Below are 18,950 nucleotides of genomic sequence, written 5' to 3'. Positions count from 1 at the left end.
GGATGTTTCACAGACCCAAGAGTCAGGATGCTCAGAGCCTGTTTACAGCCTGTCAGTGACTTGTGTGACCTTATGTACACACTGATTCGGGTGCCTGAGTAGGTTGCAGTCTAAGTCGCCTTAACGTGATTCATAGCTTGTAGTAAAAATGGAGACGCGTAAGAGTTAGCCCACTTGTCTGCATATTTGGGATGAGTCTTTTTGCAACTGTGCTTTTTTATCATTAGAAACAGAAATGACACTTATTCTTTGAGTAACAAATATCAAAACTGCAGATTACATGATATGGATGAGTGCTAAACATAGAATTATATATACTTTTAATTTGCTGTCACACAAACCAGTTAGGGAAGGATGACTTTTAATATTAAATGCGAATATCAGTGGCTGTTAAAATGTTATCATAATGGAGTATAGCAATTCCGCACAACACTAGAAGGGGCTGAAATTACTCTCAGTAAGCAAACTAGTTGCAGAATATAGAAATAAAAGAAAATATGACTAGGATAGGGAGAGATCTTATCTGCTATGATGGTTTCTGTAATGACAGGCAATAACATCATATAAATCTCTTCCATAAACTGCTCAGGCTATGCCTGAACAGTTTTATGCTTTTAGTCTTGCAGCCCTATTTAAAAGTTTGCTCAAATATTTTATTTCTTAGATGACTAGAAATATTTAAATTAATTACGAGTGTATGTTAATGTTGTACCAGTATTAGTGAAATATTAGTGAAATATTTTTTCATGTTCTTCCATTCACTGAGAAGTGGCTAGAGTTAGACTTCCCCTTCCCCCAATTCATGTTGTTTTCTTCATCTGTTCTAGTAAGATCTGTGCTAGAAACATTTATCTGATTCATGTGAATTTTCTTTTCCAAGACTTCCCATGTTCAGTTAATATTCCCATATCTCTTTCCTCCTTTGTCATCTACTGTTCATAATAACAATCCTTTCTTGTTCTCCAATGTATGCCTTTCCAGTTAGTGCTACTAATACATTTTATGCTAATTTGTACCACACAAGTTTGCAGTACTAATGAGAACCTTCTAAATTGTGATCTGTTCCTTCTCAGTATTGGCAATACTTTCCAACTTCTGTCATTGCCATATTCTATACATTATAAATATGCACAGTTTGCTCTTAAAAAATGTACTGTGCAAATACCAGAAATGTTCCCAGACTGGTCTTCAAGGACCAGCACCAGTAACCTCTCTCTAATCCCTGTAATTTACCTATCAAAAAAACCTGTCAGTACTTCTATTTATTCTTACATTCTGCACCTTAAGTAACAATTTCCCATAATACTCTATAATGTTGAAACGTAGGTAGATTAGGCCCACTGTATTAAATTTGTTTCAAGGTGTTGAAGTAGTGTGACATAATCAACTATTAATAAAACCCAGTTGGCTCATATTTCACTTACTAATTACTTCCACATGTCCTGGTTTTCTCTTTTCTTTAAAGTATATCCCTGAATAACTTTCAGGTCAAACTAGCAGATCTTTCACTACCTGATCGTTTTCCTCTTTTCCATGTTAACAGTTCTGTGGTTGTCTGGTTTCACCTTGAGCTTGGTCATGTTCCTCTTCCCCATGCAATTCTTTTCTATCTTTTAGTTTTCTTGGAACTCTGGAAGGATTTCTGGAGAAACTGTTGTGGACTAAGCTCTTTCTGTCTCATTGACAAGGACCAATGTCCTTCATCTGTAAAGATGTGAGACACCTGACAGCCACAGAACAACATACCCTTCAGTAAGTACCCAGTAAGTGCTACATGAATAAATAACACAAGTTGGAAAATATTAGCAGGTTCTTTTCACTCTGGCAGAAGTTACAGGGAGGGAATTTCTATTGAATTTACTGGAGGTGTAGTATTGTTAATCACCCTTCTAAGTCTAGGCATTGAGGAGGTAGCAGTTTAAGGCACTAGTTATTTGATTTATGCAAGTTTTATGTAGCCTCAGTTGTTTCTGGTCTTAACAACATCAGCAATTTTTAAGGTGGAATAAAATACCTGAGAAAGGAAGATAACACGTATAACGCAAAGCACTCCTCTTGAAAACAAATGGAGGTGAACACAAGACTGCGTAAGACTGTTGTCTTTACACTAGCTGGTGTGGAGATATGTTTTCCTTGTTGCTCTGGAATTGTCTGAAGAAAAGATGGTCCTTTCAGTAATTTTGAGGCAACAGCAAAATCTTTGATTTAAAAAATCAGAAGTGGGGTTGAAGATAGTCAGCCCTTTCAATTCTTGTTTTTATGTGTAAAAAGAAAATGATTGCCATTTTCTTTGCTGAAAATAGATCTAGAGTGTTTTGTTTGATTGTCTTTCTGCAATTTTCATTTGCAGATTTTGGTGGCCATTCCTTTTGGATTTCAGTAAGTTTTGTGGATCACATTACTGGTAAAGAGTTCATATTTTTCGTGTTTCTGTGTTGTGGCTGCTGCAGCAATAGTGGTCTGAAAAATTGATTCTCCAAATATAATGAAACATATAGCTATATCAGTTTACTCTTGTCTGGAAACTGAGTCAGTTCCCATGGCAGCCTCTGCAGCTCTGAAGATGCTATGGGTTGTCAGACTGTTGTGTATCCGATTTTTGCAACAGCTGGATTTCCTCCTACTACTATGTGTGAATCAGAAACAACTGCTAATAAAAACAAGTTGACTGCCTTTTGTTACTAACCCCTGATTAATGAATAATGAATGTGATGGTAGAGGATAAAATAGCCCAAAAATAGATCCTTGCTTTAGCAACATGATTGCTCAAGCCAAACTTTAAATATTCATTTTTGAAAACTTCATGAAAAACAGAACTCTCGCAGAATTTTCATGCACAAAGCATATATTTGCTGCATCTCAAAGCTTGTTGTTTTGTAATTTATTTATTTTTTTAAAGAAAAATCAAACTTGTTTAAATATCCATCCAAAATCAGAGTGCAACAGAGCCAAACCAAATTCTATCTTCCATAAAAATGTTACACCTCTAAAGCAGAAAAAAATATGTTCAAGAGTCAAATACCATTTCTTTTATTTCAGGGTTTGTCACTGCTTAAGTACTTATTTCACTGCTTCAGTGAGTTTCCTGTAAGTAATGTGGAGACAACAGGATCCCAGATTTTCTGTAATTTGCCTTGGATATGTGTCTTTATCCAGTTAGAGAAACAAATGTGTTACTATGTGAAAAAGCAAAGGAAAGCAATAAAAGTTGCGGTAGATTTTTAATGAGCATGTCTGTGTTTCAGTTTTGGCTACAGCTCTTCAAGACGGTGAAATAAAGATTGAAACGACAAAGAGAATTATGGGAGTGAGAAAAATGAAGTTGACATACAAGGATAAATTGTCAGGTATAGATTTCTGTGATTACATAATATGAAAAATTAAAGAGCTTTTATTATTTGTTCTTTTTAGACTGTTACAAAATCAAGAATGAGATATTAATTATAATTAAAGGATGATGCTAAATTGCCAGAAAATAATATGGAGTTCTGATTTATAACTCAAGTAGCCAGCATGCATAATTTATTGATATTTGTGGTAAATGAGAGAGAAGGTAGTTTTATGCATAGCATATTTTACATGAGATGAACTGCTGGAAGGGGTGTGTATTTTACCGAACAAAATCTAGTAACATATACATGTATGTCTTGATTCATATATTATTTTTTTTAACAACAGTGGTTTTCAATATACCAGTTTGAGTTCTTGCATCATAAATTTACCTTCTTTTTCTGACTAAGTGTTCGGGCTTTGGAAAATCTCATTTTCATTTTTCACTATATTCAGGATTCTCATGAAATTAAATGAGATGCTAGAACATTCTATATACTAATATCTTCATTTGTAAATGGTCATAATAATATTTATTCTAAAATGTTTCCATGATCCTCTTTTGCTAGAGATGTGTTTTCAGATACTCAGTGTGACAATGCTAAAGAAAACAGAATTAGCTCTATTATGTTTCTCCTTGCAGAGTCAAGTACAGGCATTGGCAAAGACAAGTTATTGATCTATCTAACAGGGACCTGTAATGGCAAACTTCCACGCCTGTTTATATATTTAGCGGCATCTAATATTAGTAGCATCAAATTTCTGTCAACATTTATGTAATCATAGCTGCACTGAGTTCCAGCTTGGCATTCAGAAAGCTTGCACCATAAATGTACAGTTCTGCGCTACTTTTGAACTCTACAATGGGGTCAATTTTTACCACTGTCTTTGTAGGTAACTAATCATGGTGAAGACAGTCTACATTCACACCATCTTCTTTCTCTACTCAAAATGCTTGCCAATATAGTTCCATTAGCATGGTTACAGTACTGAGGGATTTGGTGTTGTGTGCTTAAAATGAGATTCACAAGATATTCAGGTGCCCAACTGCCATTGACTCTTTTGGAGTTGGTTGCTTAAGTAGCTTTGGCAACCTGGGCTCTAGTAATTTATAAGTATGGATCAGAAATAATTGTTTTGGATTCCTGAGTTTTTGGGTGGTCAACTGGAGATGATTTAAAGGGGCATCTTTGTCTCAGAATAAGTACTCAGCACACTCTGAAAACTGCCTTTTTTTTTTTTTTTTTTTTTTAAAGGTATCTTCATCTGGGGATAGAAAGTCACTTGTCACTTTTGAAAGCTTGGGTTGACAGCTGCTGTAATAAAGCAGTCACCAATCCCCAATACTCTTTAGTATTTCAAAGAAGTGTTCTAAATGAGGGGGAGATCTTTCCTTTAATAGACAGCCTTGTGAAACTATTTCTTTGTGACAATAAAAAAGAAAGAGTGCTTATCTGAGTTGTACATGCATTTTTTAGTACAAGTAATTTTGATCTGTCTGTTCAACAACCATGTTAAATCTCTGAGCTAGAGTTTACCCACATTGTGTTGTTTGTATAGTAGTGAAGCAAATTAGAACTACTAAATGGGATCTTTATGGACAAATACAATGTAAAGATGAAAAAAATGTAATGGTTTATGTTGTTCCTTTTTAAAAAAAGATCCTAAGATTCTTCTATATTTTACATACAGAAGTTACTGCAGCTGCTTTAGAACCATAGGAATACATTCCTGAATTACTCCAAAAAAAAGGCTTAAATCATATATGCATTCAAAATCTCAATGTACAAAGGAGGCTGCTTGTAGCAAACCTGCAATTGTTAGTTTAGGAAGCTTATACATTTTTTCCATTCTTTAGCATAGATATGTTACCTCAGTACAATTCCCCATTTATATAACCTCATCATACCTTTATATCCCCAGACTACACACATAGTCCAGAAGCTTACTGTAATTATATAGGGTGACACATTTCTTTTCATGGGTAGCAAAATGAAATGCATGTCACCTGTTGGTCTGTGGGCTGTAGCAGATCTGCTAACTGTGAGAAGCCACTGCCTATGGGTTGATTCACAGTGAGCTTCTCACTTTGGCGAGAGTATGCCATGTGTGAATAGCACTGCAGTCTCTTGCCATGTTACATCTAAACTGTTGTAATCCCACTGTATCTTATCTCACAATATACTATGAAAGAGTTAATGAAATGGAGAATACGATCATCAGGGTAGTTGTTGTAGATGGTGACATTATATACTAGGATGAATCTTCTCATTTCATTACCTTTTTTTTTTTTTTTTTTTTTTACCAAGTTCACTAGATTCCCCTCATGAGTTTGTGTTTGTACTTCTTATTCATGGCTATATCTATGTGCATGTGTATGATTTGTGTAGAAGCTCAAATTGGGATGCCTCAAAACTCAAATTACTGCTAGGTGATGTATCTTCAGAAATGTGGGAATAGATCTTTTTCCTTACTAGTATATTAAGATATTCCATCATGAGACATTTTTTTTCTCCTTATTATTACAATGCCTGGCATACTGTTTCTGTAATAAATATTAATAATTTCTAATTTGCACTTAGGACATAGCCCCCACTCTTCCTACAACAGAATAATAATTTATTGATCTGATTTTGCTTGAAATATCATCCTATTTCAAAGTCTTTTTTTCACAAGAGATCCAGCACTGAAGGTGCCAGTGCTATGTGGTGTGGCTGAAAGACGTGTGCTCAGCTATGAAGTTGGGGGAAGGTAGGGGAGAGTTCTGGGAGTGAAACAGAAAAGGAAGCGTGACTTCATCCCCTATTCCACAGTTCCATACTAAATACCATCACTTGCATATTTTGGGAACAGCTTCTTACTACATGAGCCATGTGAAAAATATGTTACTTAATTTAGAAAGTAGTAAAGCTCTTATGAGTACTGTAAAAGTGATGATAATTAATGCAAGAGTTATAGTCAGCTCTTTGAATGCTCAGTATAGCTTCTTTCTTTCCCTGCTGTTCAGAGTAGAAAAGAAATAGGCACAACTAAAAGCTGTAGGAGGACTGGTCACAGTGAATGGTGTCTATGCAGACTGTTCCTCCCTATTTTAACTATTCTGTAGCTGCATTAATCCCCACATTTAATAGGCTGGTAGGATGATGCACTTCACTGAAAAACACTGAAAGGAACAGCTGCGGTTACTGGCATGCTTGATTCTAAGAAATTGTGAAAATTTTCATTAAAATGGGTGGTAAGACAAGGTTTCTGACTGGCATTAACTTCTTTGGCCCCTGCCCTTGCCCTACTGGCTGATAAGGTTGCTGTCACATCTGCTGGCAGGTGAGTCAGAGTACAGGATATGCGAGTGGCTGGATTAGTTCTACTAGTCCTGCAGATTAGGTAGGAAATAGGCTATACAGCAGTAAGGACAATAATATGAAGCCTTGCCCAAGATCCCCACAAGATCTAAGTACAAAGCTTTATAAGTGTATTTCTTACATCTGTAGGCATTAAACAAAGATATATTAGAGCAACAAGCGTAACTGTACCTTAAAGCTGAGGAGTCTGTGTCCCACCCACTTTTCCTTGCCATTTTCATGTCATTTATTTTCCAGTCCTTCAATCACATCACAAGCTTTTGGGTTTTCCCATTCTTTTTCCACCTATGCCAAATCCTGTCAGTATTTTTCTGATATGCACTTCCCTTCATCCATTGTCTCCATTTTCCCTGTCCAGATATTTTGTGTGCAACTCTTTCCCTGTGCCTGCATTGCTTTAGAAAGTCTGCATTGCCTCTGCATTGGCACCGCATTGCCTTGGCAGGCCAGACTGTCACCTGGGATGTGGAAAATCAGTGCCTGGGGCCAGGCAGATCCAGCAGCAGGGAGCTGGGAGCTGCTCGGCTCCCTCTCGCCTCCATCACTCGGCCAGGAACTGCAGGGGATCTTCAACTGTCCAGGGTGCTGAAAGCCACCGCCGGGCTCTATGGTCTTCTGCACCCACCCTCCCCTTTGTGATTCTGCTGGTGGTGTGATTGGCAAAGGAACATAGGCATATCTGAAGGCTAACCCTAAATTTCCTGTTTAATATAGAGGAAAGTTATCAACCTGCTAAGGTAAAGCTTCATGTAGCTATCTAGTAAGAAATCTTTAAAAAAAAAAAAATGACAAGAGAGAACAGTATTGCTCTACAATGTGTTTGGTTGCTTGTTTTTATTAATCAAGCTTTCTATTTTTGTCACATATCAGACTTTGATCTTATGATGATTCTTTGGAGACATCATGGAAAAACTAAAGGCCAGATTGTAATTCTCCCATGACTATGATTCAGGAGTAATTGTACTGAAGTCAAATTAAACTAATGTGAAACAGATGTAAGTGGGTTCAGACAGAGACTCAGTACTATGCAGCTTGAACAGAGACTCAGTACTATGCAGCTTGAGTTAATGCTTTTCTACATGGCAGAACTATTCCTGCACAAAATGCTACATCATATTATTATACTAAAAATGTGCACATAGTGCACTTTTTCAGATAGATAGAATAAAAATGTGAGGTAGCTATTCCACTTGAGTTCTTGCTGGCAATACAATTGATATAACAGGTGCCTGAAAGCTTGAGTCTGGCTAATGAAAAATGGTTACCAGGAAAGAACTGAGGATGAAGAAGATAATGACAAACTAGATACCCCCTCCCCAGTTCAGGCATTTCAGGGCTGGATGCTTACAGTGAGGCTGGAAATATGAATTATGTGTTTGGATATGAGAGGTGGGATCCATAGAGTATTCTGATTAGTGTCACTTGTCAAAGGAACTTGCAGATGAGCTGTGGTAACTCAAACAGCTCAGACCTGAATAGATCCTATCTTGGCAAAGGCTATTACTGTGGTGTAGTAGCCTCAAGTAAACTCACTGATTTCATTGAAACCATTTCTGCCAATAAGAAGTAAATGTACAGTTCTATGGGTTCATTCCTGAATGAATGAAAACACAGCACTGCATGCCAAGACTTAACACTTTCTAAGAAACTGCATGAAATAGAAGACAATAGTAGGTTGGTTTTCCTTGCACAGTTCGTAGTAGTCCTGATAATTAGTTACCTTTGTGATTCCTACCTACACTAAAACTTCTAAAAACCTTCAGAAGGTCTTCAGGTCATTCTACAGAGAAAGCTTTTAAAAGTCTTCCTAGACAGAAGGCTTCCTAGACAATAAAGAACTATAAAAGGATCCTGCACTGGATCCTGTCCAAATTCATACTGTGGAAGGATGGGTCAATAGAACTTAAAGATCAGAATGCACTTTACTTGGGTTATTCTCTGGCTTTCTTGGTCTGAGTCTAAATATGAACAGTTTTCAGGCGATAAACCAAACAAAGAAAAATCTTCAGAGTCAGAAATATCAGATTTCAAACAACTATATAGTTAACCAGAAACTGAACAGTTAGATGCACATGTGCAAATTGCAAAGTGATGACACAAAGACTGCCATAGACTTCCAACTAACCATGTCTTATCCCTTCAGTGCACCCAAGAAAGGGAACATACAAGTTACAGGTGATTTCTATCTACTATAAATGCACCTTTCAGTTCCTGTTCACTGGATTTAAGTAGGTATAAGATCTACTTACTCATCTGTTTTGCTGTGGGTTTCTTTCAGTTGCATCAGAACAACTTCTAAATCACTGACATATTACTAATGAACAGTAAAACAGTAAAACTTAGCATTTTATTTTTCTGCCAGTGGGATTGACTGTAATAGAAAGTCTCTTGTCTGTTGTGTTGTGATGGTCACAGGCCCACTCCTCTAAGACACTCAGCCAATTCTGAAGTCATAAGGTCTGAACAATGAGCCCTAATAGAAAAGGAAGAATTTAAGCAGACCAGTTTGATAAACTACTGATAAAAAGTCAAGTTCTGAAAAAAACTATGCAAGTACTAAAGTAGATTGATAGTGCTATATTTATTTATTTATTTATTTATTTTCCTAGTGGTCTCCCACTTAAATATTAAACATTACTGAATTCACTTAGCTTATAAAAGTTAACAGAGTAACAGCTTGAAACACTATAGCTTCAAGGCACCAGCTCTCCCTATCATGAGAATTCAACATCACTGAGGGGTGAAAGGCCTTTTATTTGCATAAGATAATAGTTATGTTTCTATGCAACAGCTGTGCTGTCAGTGAAAGATGCGCTTATTGTGCCAAATCCATCTCTGGAGTAACCCCATTGATTTTCAATGAGTTACTTTGGGAATAAATTGGCCCAATAGATAAAACTGCAGGTCTGAGGTATTGAAATAGTTGAGCAAGATTTCCATGATCATAACACAGTAAAAAATTGCAAAACAATTATATGACATTGTGTATTTCTGTACTTGACAGATCACAATTGATTTGCCACAAGATTTTTAAACCATATAGATGGAACCAGGCAGATGTTTGTGTAGAGCTTATGGATACTTTTGGGCAATATGGGAACATTAAGAAGATACAAGAGACAGGAATATGGTATTTTGTCATTATTAGGAACCTGGTGTTTTCATGATACTGTAAGTCAAACAAATGAGATATCATTTTGGTTTAATACTAAAAGATTCTTGTGGCCATATGAACATTCTTCTTCTTTAGACAGTAACAATCAGGATCTGTTTTTTGCAAAAGCTTGGTAATGAAACTGCCTGAAGATTTTGCCTCCAGGCTATAGGTTTATTTCCTGTTTATGTTAGAAGGTATTAAATGTTGTTGGCCTTGCAGGAGCACGTTGAGTTCTCAGTGGACAAATGTCTACAGAACAATACCCACCTCATCAGTTAACTGTTAGTAGTTATGGCACAAAGACAAAGTATTGCTTGGGTTAGAGTGACAGAGCTCCTAATGGTAATTGAGTAATGTGTGTCCAAACATCAGTTTTTCCCAGTAATGTACAAGATACCAGTAAACTGGTAACTGTTTTGAATGTTGAAGAAAAGTTATATACATGCATAAATATATATTATATATGTGTGCATTTGTACATACATATAAATATTATACTCATAAAGAACTACACATTAGTAGTTCTTCAGAACTAGGGGCTCAGAAGTCTTGTTTGAAGTCTTTCTTGGTTTCTAGAATAATGAAAATATTTCCCAATCATCACTTAAGCGATCATAATGCACAATTAACAAAGCCTATTCTCGTTTTTTTTCCATTCAGTTTGAAGAGGTAACGTCAACAGGATTCCCAAAGCCTCTTCAGAATGCATTGTGGTGTGCTTGCAAAGGAAATACCTCATTTTCCTGGTGTCATCATTGCAATCATCTCAAATTCAAGTCTGACTGAGCTCAGACTCATTATCATTCTCACCATGTCCTCCCTTAGAGCAGCCTCTCCCGCCTCCTCCTGTACAACACTAAACAAGAGCGGCAGGGGTGCTTGGATTAGGAAAGAACAGACTTCAGCACCTCCCCCCTGGAAAACTTTCACTACTGCATTTAGTTCCTTCAAACTACCTACTGCTTCACAGGACCTTGCACACCTTCATTTGGTTGTGGGTTCACAAATACTGATTTTCCCTTCCTGGTTAGGGTTGAACAAAGACTGGAGACAGACAGGAATGTGTGCTATCTATTTAGCTTCTGAATGTGGAAGTGAAAAGAGTGTGCCAACCTCCACAATAAGAGATTCCTGAAGAGAGCCACACACTTCAGACTGCCTTATTTTTCACTCAGGCAGATTTCTCCTTTCCATCTTACAAGGTAAACTAACATCTGGGCAAGAGACAAGAAAGCAAGACAGAGAGGGCAATTGGGTAAAGGGAAGTATGGGGCAAAAAGCAGGTGTCCTAGGCACCATGTTTAGATTACAGCCCTGTGACCTAAAAATTCAAGAGATCCTGGCTATGGACTTCACCACTGATTCTGATACGGGTCTCTGACCCATGACCCACGTGAATAGGTGGATTTCTCCCTCTAACCATCACCAGTGAGTGATCCCCTTCACTCGATGAGTTCATCTCCACTGTGAGGGAGAGGAGGCAGGACAGGGTTAACCCTGCACACTCTTCCTTCAGGTCCCCAGAGGGGCTGGGGTTTTGTTTGCCTGGCTGAGGGAGGGAAGCCGAGGCATATATTGTAACTCAAACCGGAGACCTTCCTGGTGTGGACAGTTCGCAGCCTCTTTTGGGTTTGAGGGAAAGCCTGGAGTAGGAGGGAGAGGCAGAAAAACACAGCTTGGCCAACTGGCAGGCTCCTGGTCGTTGCAGGAGGTACACACAAGCATCCTCCATTTTGCCAAAGCCCCCTGAGAGCCTGGGAGGGCCCGGAGCCCCCCTGTGCCTGCCTCCCACCCCTCCCGCCCCTTCCCCGCAATCTGGCCGCATCTTCCCGCTCTGCCAGTCGCCTGTCCGTGCCTAGGGTGCGGGGTGGGCAGGGGGAAAGGGACCCCCACGGTGCGGGGCTGGCCGGGCCTGGCCGCCCCGTCAGGGTGGGAGCGGGCTGTGAGCATCCCCTGCCCTTCCCCTCCCCCGGCGCTGCGGAGGAGCCTCTGGCTGCTGCCGTACTCCTGCCATGTGCTGCTGCTAGTAGCTAGCCGAGCGTGGCTCCGGCTGCAAACTCCGCCAAACAAGCCTGCATCCTCCTCCGGGGAAGGGGACCCCGTAAGTACCAGCGGGAGCATCCCCACCCGGGAGCCCCCCTCCATCCCCCGCCGCCTCTTACAAAGGGACCGGCAGCCTCTGCCCACCCCCTTCCTAAGCCAGTGCACGGAGGGGCTCGGTGAATTCCCTCCAAAGCTATAGGGTGGCTCCTTCCTCCTCCTCCTCCTCCGCCTCCTCCTCCTCCTCCTCATCCTCCCGCACCCAGCCAGGGGTGCCCAGCCTCCCCCGGCCATGCGGCTGCGGCTCGCCCTGCTGGCTGGCTGTGGGTACCCTGCCCGGGGCTGAGCCGAGGTGGGCTCGGTTTTGGGGTGTCTTCGACCGGGGGAGCGTGGGTATCTGCCTCTGTGAGGTGTCCCCAGGGCTGGGCTGGGCTCCCCAGCGCCGTGCCCCCCTCAGGTGGGCGCAGCAAAGGGGCCGGGCTGCGGCGGGGACCCGCCACCCCGACCCCTGCAGGGGGCTGCCGGCAGCGTCCCCGGGAGGCAGCGGCACCCCCGACCCCCTGCCCACCCTCTCCTGCTCCTCTCCCCCTCCCACGTCCCCTCCAGCCCCCACTTCATCCCCGCTCCCCTCCCCGTGCCGGGGTGCCCGCACCCCTCCTCACCTCGCCGGTACAAACCCCAGCACTGCCCTCCCCTCCCCGCCCTTCCCCACCTCCTTTGATTTATTTGTGTATTTCTTGCCTTGGCAACCACCAGTTCCCCTCAGTCAAACGGCGCAGGCTCCCTATAATTTGAAATTAATTTGTTTGACTGCAGCATCGAGACAGGAAGGTTGGGAATTTATTTAATTCTTTTTCCTCCCTGTGCAAAAAGGAAGCGATGAAATTTCCAATCGAGACTCCAAGAAAACAGGTGAACTGGGATCCTCAAGGTTGGTGAATCTCTCTTACTACCATTACTGCAATAATGACAATTATTATTGTTACTCCTTCTGTCGAGTGACTCGTAGGGGACTATTTGACTCCAAATGGGAGGAGACGCTGGATGCTCGTCTGCTTCCCATGTGCACTGCACAGGCTTTCTTGCTCAGTCTTAGCACTGCGTTGGGAAACACTCCTCAGATGTGGGGTTGGGTGGGTGTGTGGGTAAAGCCTCTTTTTGGTGTAAGTTTTGCAGTTCTATATTTGATGTCACCCTTCGCTTCCCTCCCTTTTTCTTGAGTATTTCCCCGGCAAAGTTGCCTGGGATGGCTGTGATCCCTGGCTCAGAGCATTGTTTGTTTTATCTGTGGCTCCTTTGTTGTTTCTAGTGATCATTGTCTCTGCTAAATGGGTGGTACAGGAGTGGACACAGATGTGACAGCTTGCTCGGAGCTCCTCGATGGCAAATGTTTATTGGCAAACAACTGGAGCAAAATGCTGCTGCAGCGTAACCCATAGTGTGGACAGTATAAAAAGACATTAAATAGTGGAGCCCAAAGGGACCCCTTGACTTTTTACACTGTCGTGTTAACAATTGATCAGCCCAAGTGGATAGTTTGATTAACTCTATAGTTAGGTTTGGAGTCTGTCTTGGGCAGTGCATAGTGCATTTGTGTGATGGTGGCAGGAGATTTACGCCAGTGCAGTGGTTTTCAATAAAATGATCCAAGTTGTGTTTTAAAATAAACTGTAATGAAATGCTCTCCGTTCCTGACATGGGAGGAGGCTTATATGCAGCCTACAGAAGAAGTGACTGTAAAAAAACTACTGATGTGTATACTGATGTGTCATATTTCTGTGCATTGGTACAGGAGCAAAGCAACTTGAAGCCATATGCTTAGGTTTGCAGCAAAACTGCTGGCAGCCAGTCGCTGTACAGCAGTGCTTGCAGGAAGTCTGAAGTGATAGCATGGGTGTTGGTTATTCATCTTTATTCCACAGGTTTGGTTTTAGTGGTCAATTTGTCTGTCATCGTCTGTGCCCTCACGTCTACAAAATGAAACATTAGAAACAGTTTCTACTGGTGTAGAAGAATACAGCAGAACAGACATCTTTCTGCTGAGCAGATCTGTTGTGCTCTTTGAATAGTATACACAATTAAGCTTTAGTTTAAGCCTTACTACATCTTTAATTAGGTGAAGGCTGAAATGAACTCATCAGCAACCTCTGCCCTCAGCTTCACAAGGAACACATGGGGAGCAGCGCTAACAGAGATCTGGTTATTTTAATGACAGTATATTCTTTATCCTGCAGTGAAAACTTGCTTTTCCCATGCACATTTCAGAATCTGTGTTTGCTGTTGCTTCATTTTATGTCATTTTATGCATTGCAAAACGCCTTTTACTGTGAAAAGCTCTTTCCTCCTCTCCCCTGACAAGGCACAGAGGAAGCTGCATTGCTGGTGTTCTGCATACAGCCTCCTTGCTTGGCAATCAGTTTTAAAGCATGTGGATCCAACAGGTGGTTGGTCACAACCTACTAATGTGCCCAGAACCACTGGTATTGTGACAGGTTGAAGACCTCAGAACCAGCAGGTTTCCTCTCTGCCAAGCTGAATCCCTGGTAAGGACTGCAGAATGCTACCTGTTATTTCCCCTCAGTGTATTGACTTCATTAGCCAGGCAGCAAGGATGCTAATGTATACTCAGGAAGGAAGCAAAAAATGTTAATTCCTAATTCTCCAAGGGACTCAGGAAATAGATAAAAATCAGTGGGATGGAAAAACAAAAACAAATTGCTAAGGAAGAGTTGTCTAAGGTCCAATCCTTTAGTCAGTGCAGGACAGTCTAATGTTACCTATGTAGTCTGTTCTCTGCATGTACGCGTGAAGAATGATGCTACGTTTTGATTCCTGTTTTCTTAGATGCAAAGATCAAGGTAGAGAAATCTTGCAGTGGAAGGATACAAAGAGTCCTGAGTATTAAAAGCAGAACTCAGGTACAGTCAACCTTCACACTCAAGTACCCAGCTCATTTCAGTGTGCATTGTATGACAGTGCTCTGTTCTGGTCAGACTGAGAACATGCAGTTTCCGCAGTTCTGTCTAGCATGAATTGTGCTAACTTGTGCTACCAGTTAGCTGCTTATAATATATCAACTGATGTTCCTGGCAAGCAAGCTAGCAGCCTGAAGATGTGTGTGAGCTGTGGTATCTCAAAGCTTGTTTAAATCAGATTAATCCAAGCAATATTTTCTAGAAACATTTTTTTCTCTATAAATATTTCTAAAGGCCAAGGCCCTTGTTGTGGCGATACGGCTGGCTTGGGACCAGTTATCTTGCTGGTTTGAACCCAGGTCAGAATAATAGTCATTGAAATGAATGAATGGTCAGGCTCCATAATGATGACTGTCCTGGAAGTATTTAAATAGATGAACATGGTCTGCTGGTAGATTTCATCTGGCTTAAACCTGGTATTCTGAATTCACATCAGTGAAGATCAATATACCACAGAAAGACTTAGTGGAGAGAATAGGTTTAAAGGAATAGACTTGACATGAGGGATTGTATCTTATAGACAACTAACTGGGGACTGATTTCTCAGTTGTTAGACTGGAATAAATAGAGAATGGAGCCAACTGAACTGTGCTTTTATCCTGTTGTATAGTATCTTTGATTTAGTAGCTTAGTGGGCAGTATTGGTGATAGGAGGACAGTTAGACTAGATGATCTTGTAGGTCCTTTCCAACCTTGTGTTTCTATGATTCTATGATCTTCCCTCATCTCAGGTGTATTTGTGCAGTCCCTGTAAGCGTTGAGTGTGTTTTCTAGATGTGATGGTTTCACTCGGGTGGGTGACCGAGCTCCACCACAACCGCTCTCTCACTCCCCCTCCTCAAAGAGGAACAGGGAGAAAATACGATGAAAGGGGCTCAAGGGTTGAGATAAGGACGAGGAGATCGCGCAGTAATTATTGTGATGGGCAAAACAGACTCAGCATAGGGAGATAGTAAGATTTATTGCCTATTACGAATGAGCTAGAGAAGTGAGAAACAAAAGAAAGTAACCAAAAGCACCTTCCCCCCCCATCCACCCTCTTCCACCTCCTCCCCCCGAGCGGCGCAGGGGAACGGGGAAATGGGGGCTATGGTCAGTCTATAGAAATTCTTCTCTGCCGCTCCTTCTTGGTCACTCTCGTCCCCTGTGCTGTGGGGTCCCACCCACGGGATGCAGTCCTTGCTGAACTGATCCAGCGTGGGCTTCCCACAGGCAGCAGCTCTTCAAGAACTGCTCCAGATATGGGTCCGTACCACGGGGTCCATCCCTCGGGAGCAAACTGCTCCAACCTGGGTCCCCCACGGGCAGCAGCTCCTGCCAGGTCACCTGCTCCTGCGTGGTCTCCTCTCCACGGGCTGCAGGTCCGGCCCGGAATCTGCTCCAGCAGGGGTCTTCCACAGGCCGCAGTCTCCGTCGGTGCAGGTCCACCTGCTCCACCGTGGTCTCCTCCACGGGCTGCAGCGTGGAACCCTGCTCCACCGTGGTACTCCATGGGCTGCAGGGGGACATCCTGCTTCACCATGGTCCTCACCACAGGCCGCAGGGGACTTCTGCTCCGGCGCCTGGAGCACCTCTCCCCCTCCTTCTTCACTGACCTTGGCGCCTGCAAGGCTGTTCCTCACTCCTCTCACTCTCCCAGCTGCTGTGTGTCGCAGCGTTTTTTCCCCTGTCTTAAATATGCTCTCACAGAGGCGCAAACAACATCACTTATTGGCTCAGTTCTGGTCAGCAGTGGGGCCCTTACCAAACATGGGGCAGCTTCTAGATCCTCCTCACAGAAGCCACCCCTATGGCCCCCTGCTACCAAAACCTTGTCACATAAACCCACTACACTAGATAAACCAAATATTTCTTAAACCTGGAAGTATATATGGTACAGGTTCCCCTAGTCAAGCCCTCTTCTATTCCAGGCAATCAGACTATATAATTGCATTCATAATCAGATCAAACTTCATCCCAAAAATCATTAGGACTCGTCCCTAACATTCCAATGTGAAAGCTGTGCTAGAATCTCAGAATTTACATAGGATTCATACACAGTGAGTGAACTGGGTAACAGAAGAGTAAAATCCCAAGCAGGCACCTGAAGAATATATGTGTTTTAAGGAGAGTTGGACACACTGAGTAGGGGCACAGCATCTCACAATATCTGATTTCACACTAAAAACCAAAATAATAATAAAAATTCCTGCCATATGTATTACTGGTGGAATCAAACTGGATTTAGACAACCATTAAACATTTGTTCTACCTATCACTGATTTTTGCTTCTTCCATTTGGTGCAATTCAGGCAATGCAGTCCTCTCTGAAATTAGTGAAAGATCATGTTTCTAGTTTCATATATCTCACAAATTTCCATCTAGACATTTCAGAATGTAACATTGCATTTATAGCAGCATATGAAGACTCTAGTTCTTATAATTGCTCTTGTCCTTCATCTTTCCCACACTCCTCTTGCTGTTTTCTCTGCTTAAATTAGTTTATAAACTCTTTGGACATGTATTCTTATGCAGTACCTAATACAAACTGCATCCCTCATCCTGACTGAAACATCTGGATATTACAGCAATGATATTTTTATCTACTATTCATCTGCCTAAAATTGCTATTTCTTTGTAGAAGAGAAGAAGGAAGATGAGACCATTTCCAATATGCTCAGAAATTATCCCCAAGCATGAGTGTATTGGAGGGTGATGGTTTATATCCTTTCCAAGGCAAGGATGTCTGTCTTGGTGATGCTCTTAGTAGGCAGAAAATGGTGTTCTATCTTGATCCATTCTTTGTGCCTACAGTTTTTTGCCATCATTGCAGTGATATGGATTATCAAAGCTGTTTGAATTTCCAGGTAGATGTTTATCTCTGCACTGACCTTTTGGAACTTGGAAATTTTGATATAAGTTGCTGTGTCCTTTCACAAACACGTTTTATGTAGAGTGTCTTTCTACAGTTTGGAACCCTAAAATCATGCATTTATTTTCATCCTTACATTCTGTGTGGGAGTTAGTAGTCTGTGAGGAATTCAAGCTGTGGTTGACAGTCTGGAGTTCTTCAGGTTCTGACAGTGACTTACTGTTTAACCTTCAGTAAGTCACTTACCCTTTCCTCCCTTTTTCTCTAAATGCAAAATAGGAATATTAATACTTGTCTAATGCACAAAGGTGTTGAGAAAAATAATTAACTTGTTTAGAGCTATCAAATATCTGCTGTTAAAAGAATGATATATGCATTGCAATCAAATGTTAAAACAGCTGGGAGGGAGCAAAACAGCCTGTCTTGATCACATTGTTTAAGAAGTAAGGTTATCTCTTCACTTTGCAACTAGAGAAAAATGGTATTACTTACACATCTTTACAGACACTGAAGACTCAATTGACTTTCCCATTAGATGTATCTAGAGCCATTTGATACTCCCCAGCTGCCACTCCAGAGGGGCACAAGTCTTCCATGGGTTTTGTGTCAACTTCCATGGGATTTCTCACTTCACCTGAGATACCTCAAGAGGCACTGGACACCTATGTGTGAGGCAACTGAGCTGAGTCTCAAATGTCTTTGTGCAGATGGCAGGATTGGATCATCTCTTGATGACTGTTGGAAGAAATCTTCAGCTTTGATGGCTCAGTGTAACTTAAACTGATGCTGGCTACAGAGTGTTACAAACTGCTGCAGTTTCTGCTTTTTATGTCATTTAATGTCAAAGAGACCAATGCAAAAGGCAAACTTCATAATAAAGACATAGATGAGTAGAATGAGGGTGTTCATTTCTGTCCTTTCTTTTCAAGAAGCTATATGAAAAGGTGAGGTTTATTCCATGAGGTGCAGCTGTGGGCTACGCTACTTAATGGCTAGGCTACTTAATTTCATTCTGCACTGATAAGTCATTTCTTAGTAGCTCAGTGTAGGAAGACTTTGCTATGGAAAGCTATGATGTGTAAAAAAGGTAGCTCTGATCCCAGCAAATGAAGGCAGGGTAATGACCATGTGTTATTTGCATCACAAAATCATATTTGCTACTCTCCCCTCTGATGATCAGCACTCTACTGTGCCTAGTGTAAGCATGGGTTGCAGAACGCCTTTAAGTAGTTGAT

The 18,950-nt window shown here is 41.3% G+C and overlaps 1 protein-coding gene and 1 long non-coding RNA gene across 3 annotated transcripts in view; one reads left to right on the top strand and one right to left on the bottom strand.

Moving 5' to 3' along the window:
* Nucleotides 1–2,896: 2,896 nt before the first annotated feature.
* LOC118168223 lies at nt 2,897–10,695 on the bottom strand. Its single transcript, XR_004751433.1, has 3 exons — nt 10,584–10,695; nt 8,942–9,165; nt 2,897–2,986 (listed from the first exon to the last, which is right to left on the bottom strand). It is a non-coding gene; the product is annotated as an uncharacterized LOC118168223 (long non-coding RNA).
* A 1,135-nt stretch (nt 10,696–11,830) lies between these two features.
* Nucleotides 11,831–18,950, top strand: part of KCNK10 (potassium two pore domain channel subfamily K member 10) — a 70,614-nt gene continuing 63,494 nt past the window's right edge. The window contains exons 1-2 of one of the 2 annotated variants that reach the window (XM_035328439.1): nt 11,831–11,950; nt 12,763–12,820. In XM_035328439.1, the coding sequence (XP_035184330.1) occupies nt 12,769–12,820 (52 nt within the window). In that variant the 5' untranslated portion in view covers nt 11,831–11,950; nt 12,763–12,768. Of the gene's footprint in view, nt 11,951–12,103; nt 12,242–12,762; nt 12,821–18,950 lie in introns of those variants that run through there. The other variant, XM_035328440.1, reaches the window with a different exon arrangement.

This window comes from Oxyura jamaicensis, chromosome 5, assembly GCF_011077185.1.
Source record: "Oxyura jamaicensis isolate SHBP4307 breed ruddy duck chromosome 5, BPBGC_Ojam_1.0, whole genome shotgun sequence".
NCBI lineage: Eukaryota > Metazoa > Chordata > Aves > Anseriformes > Anatidae > Oxyura > Oxyura jamaicensis.
The sequence above is the reverse complement of the archived record's forward strand: the minus strand, read 5'-3'. Positions and strand labels throughout refer to the sequence as shown.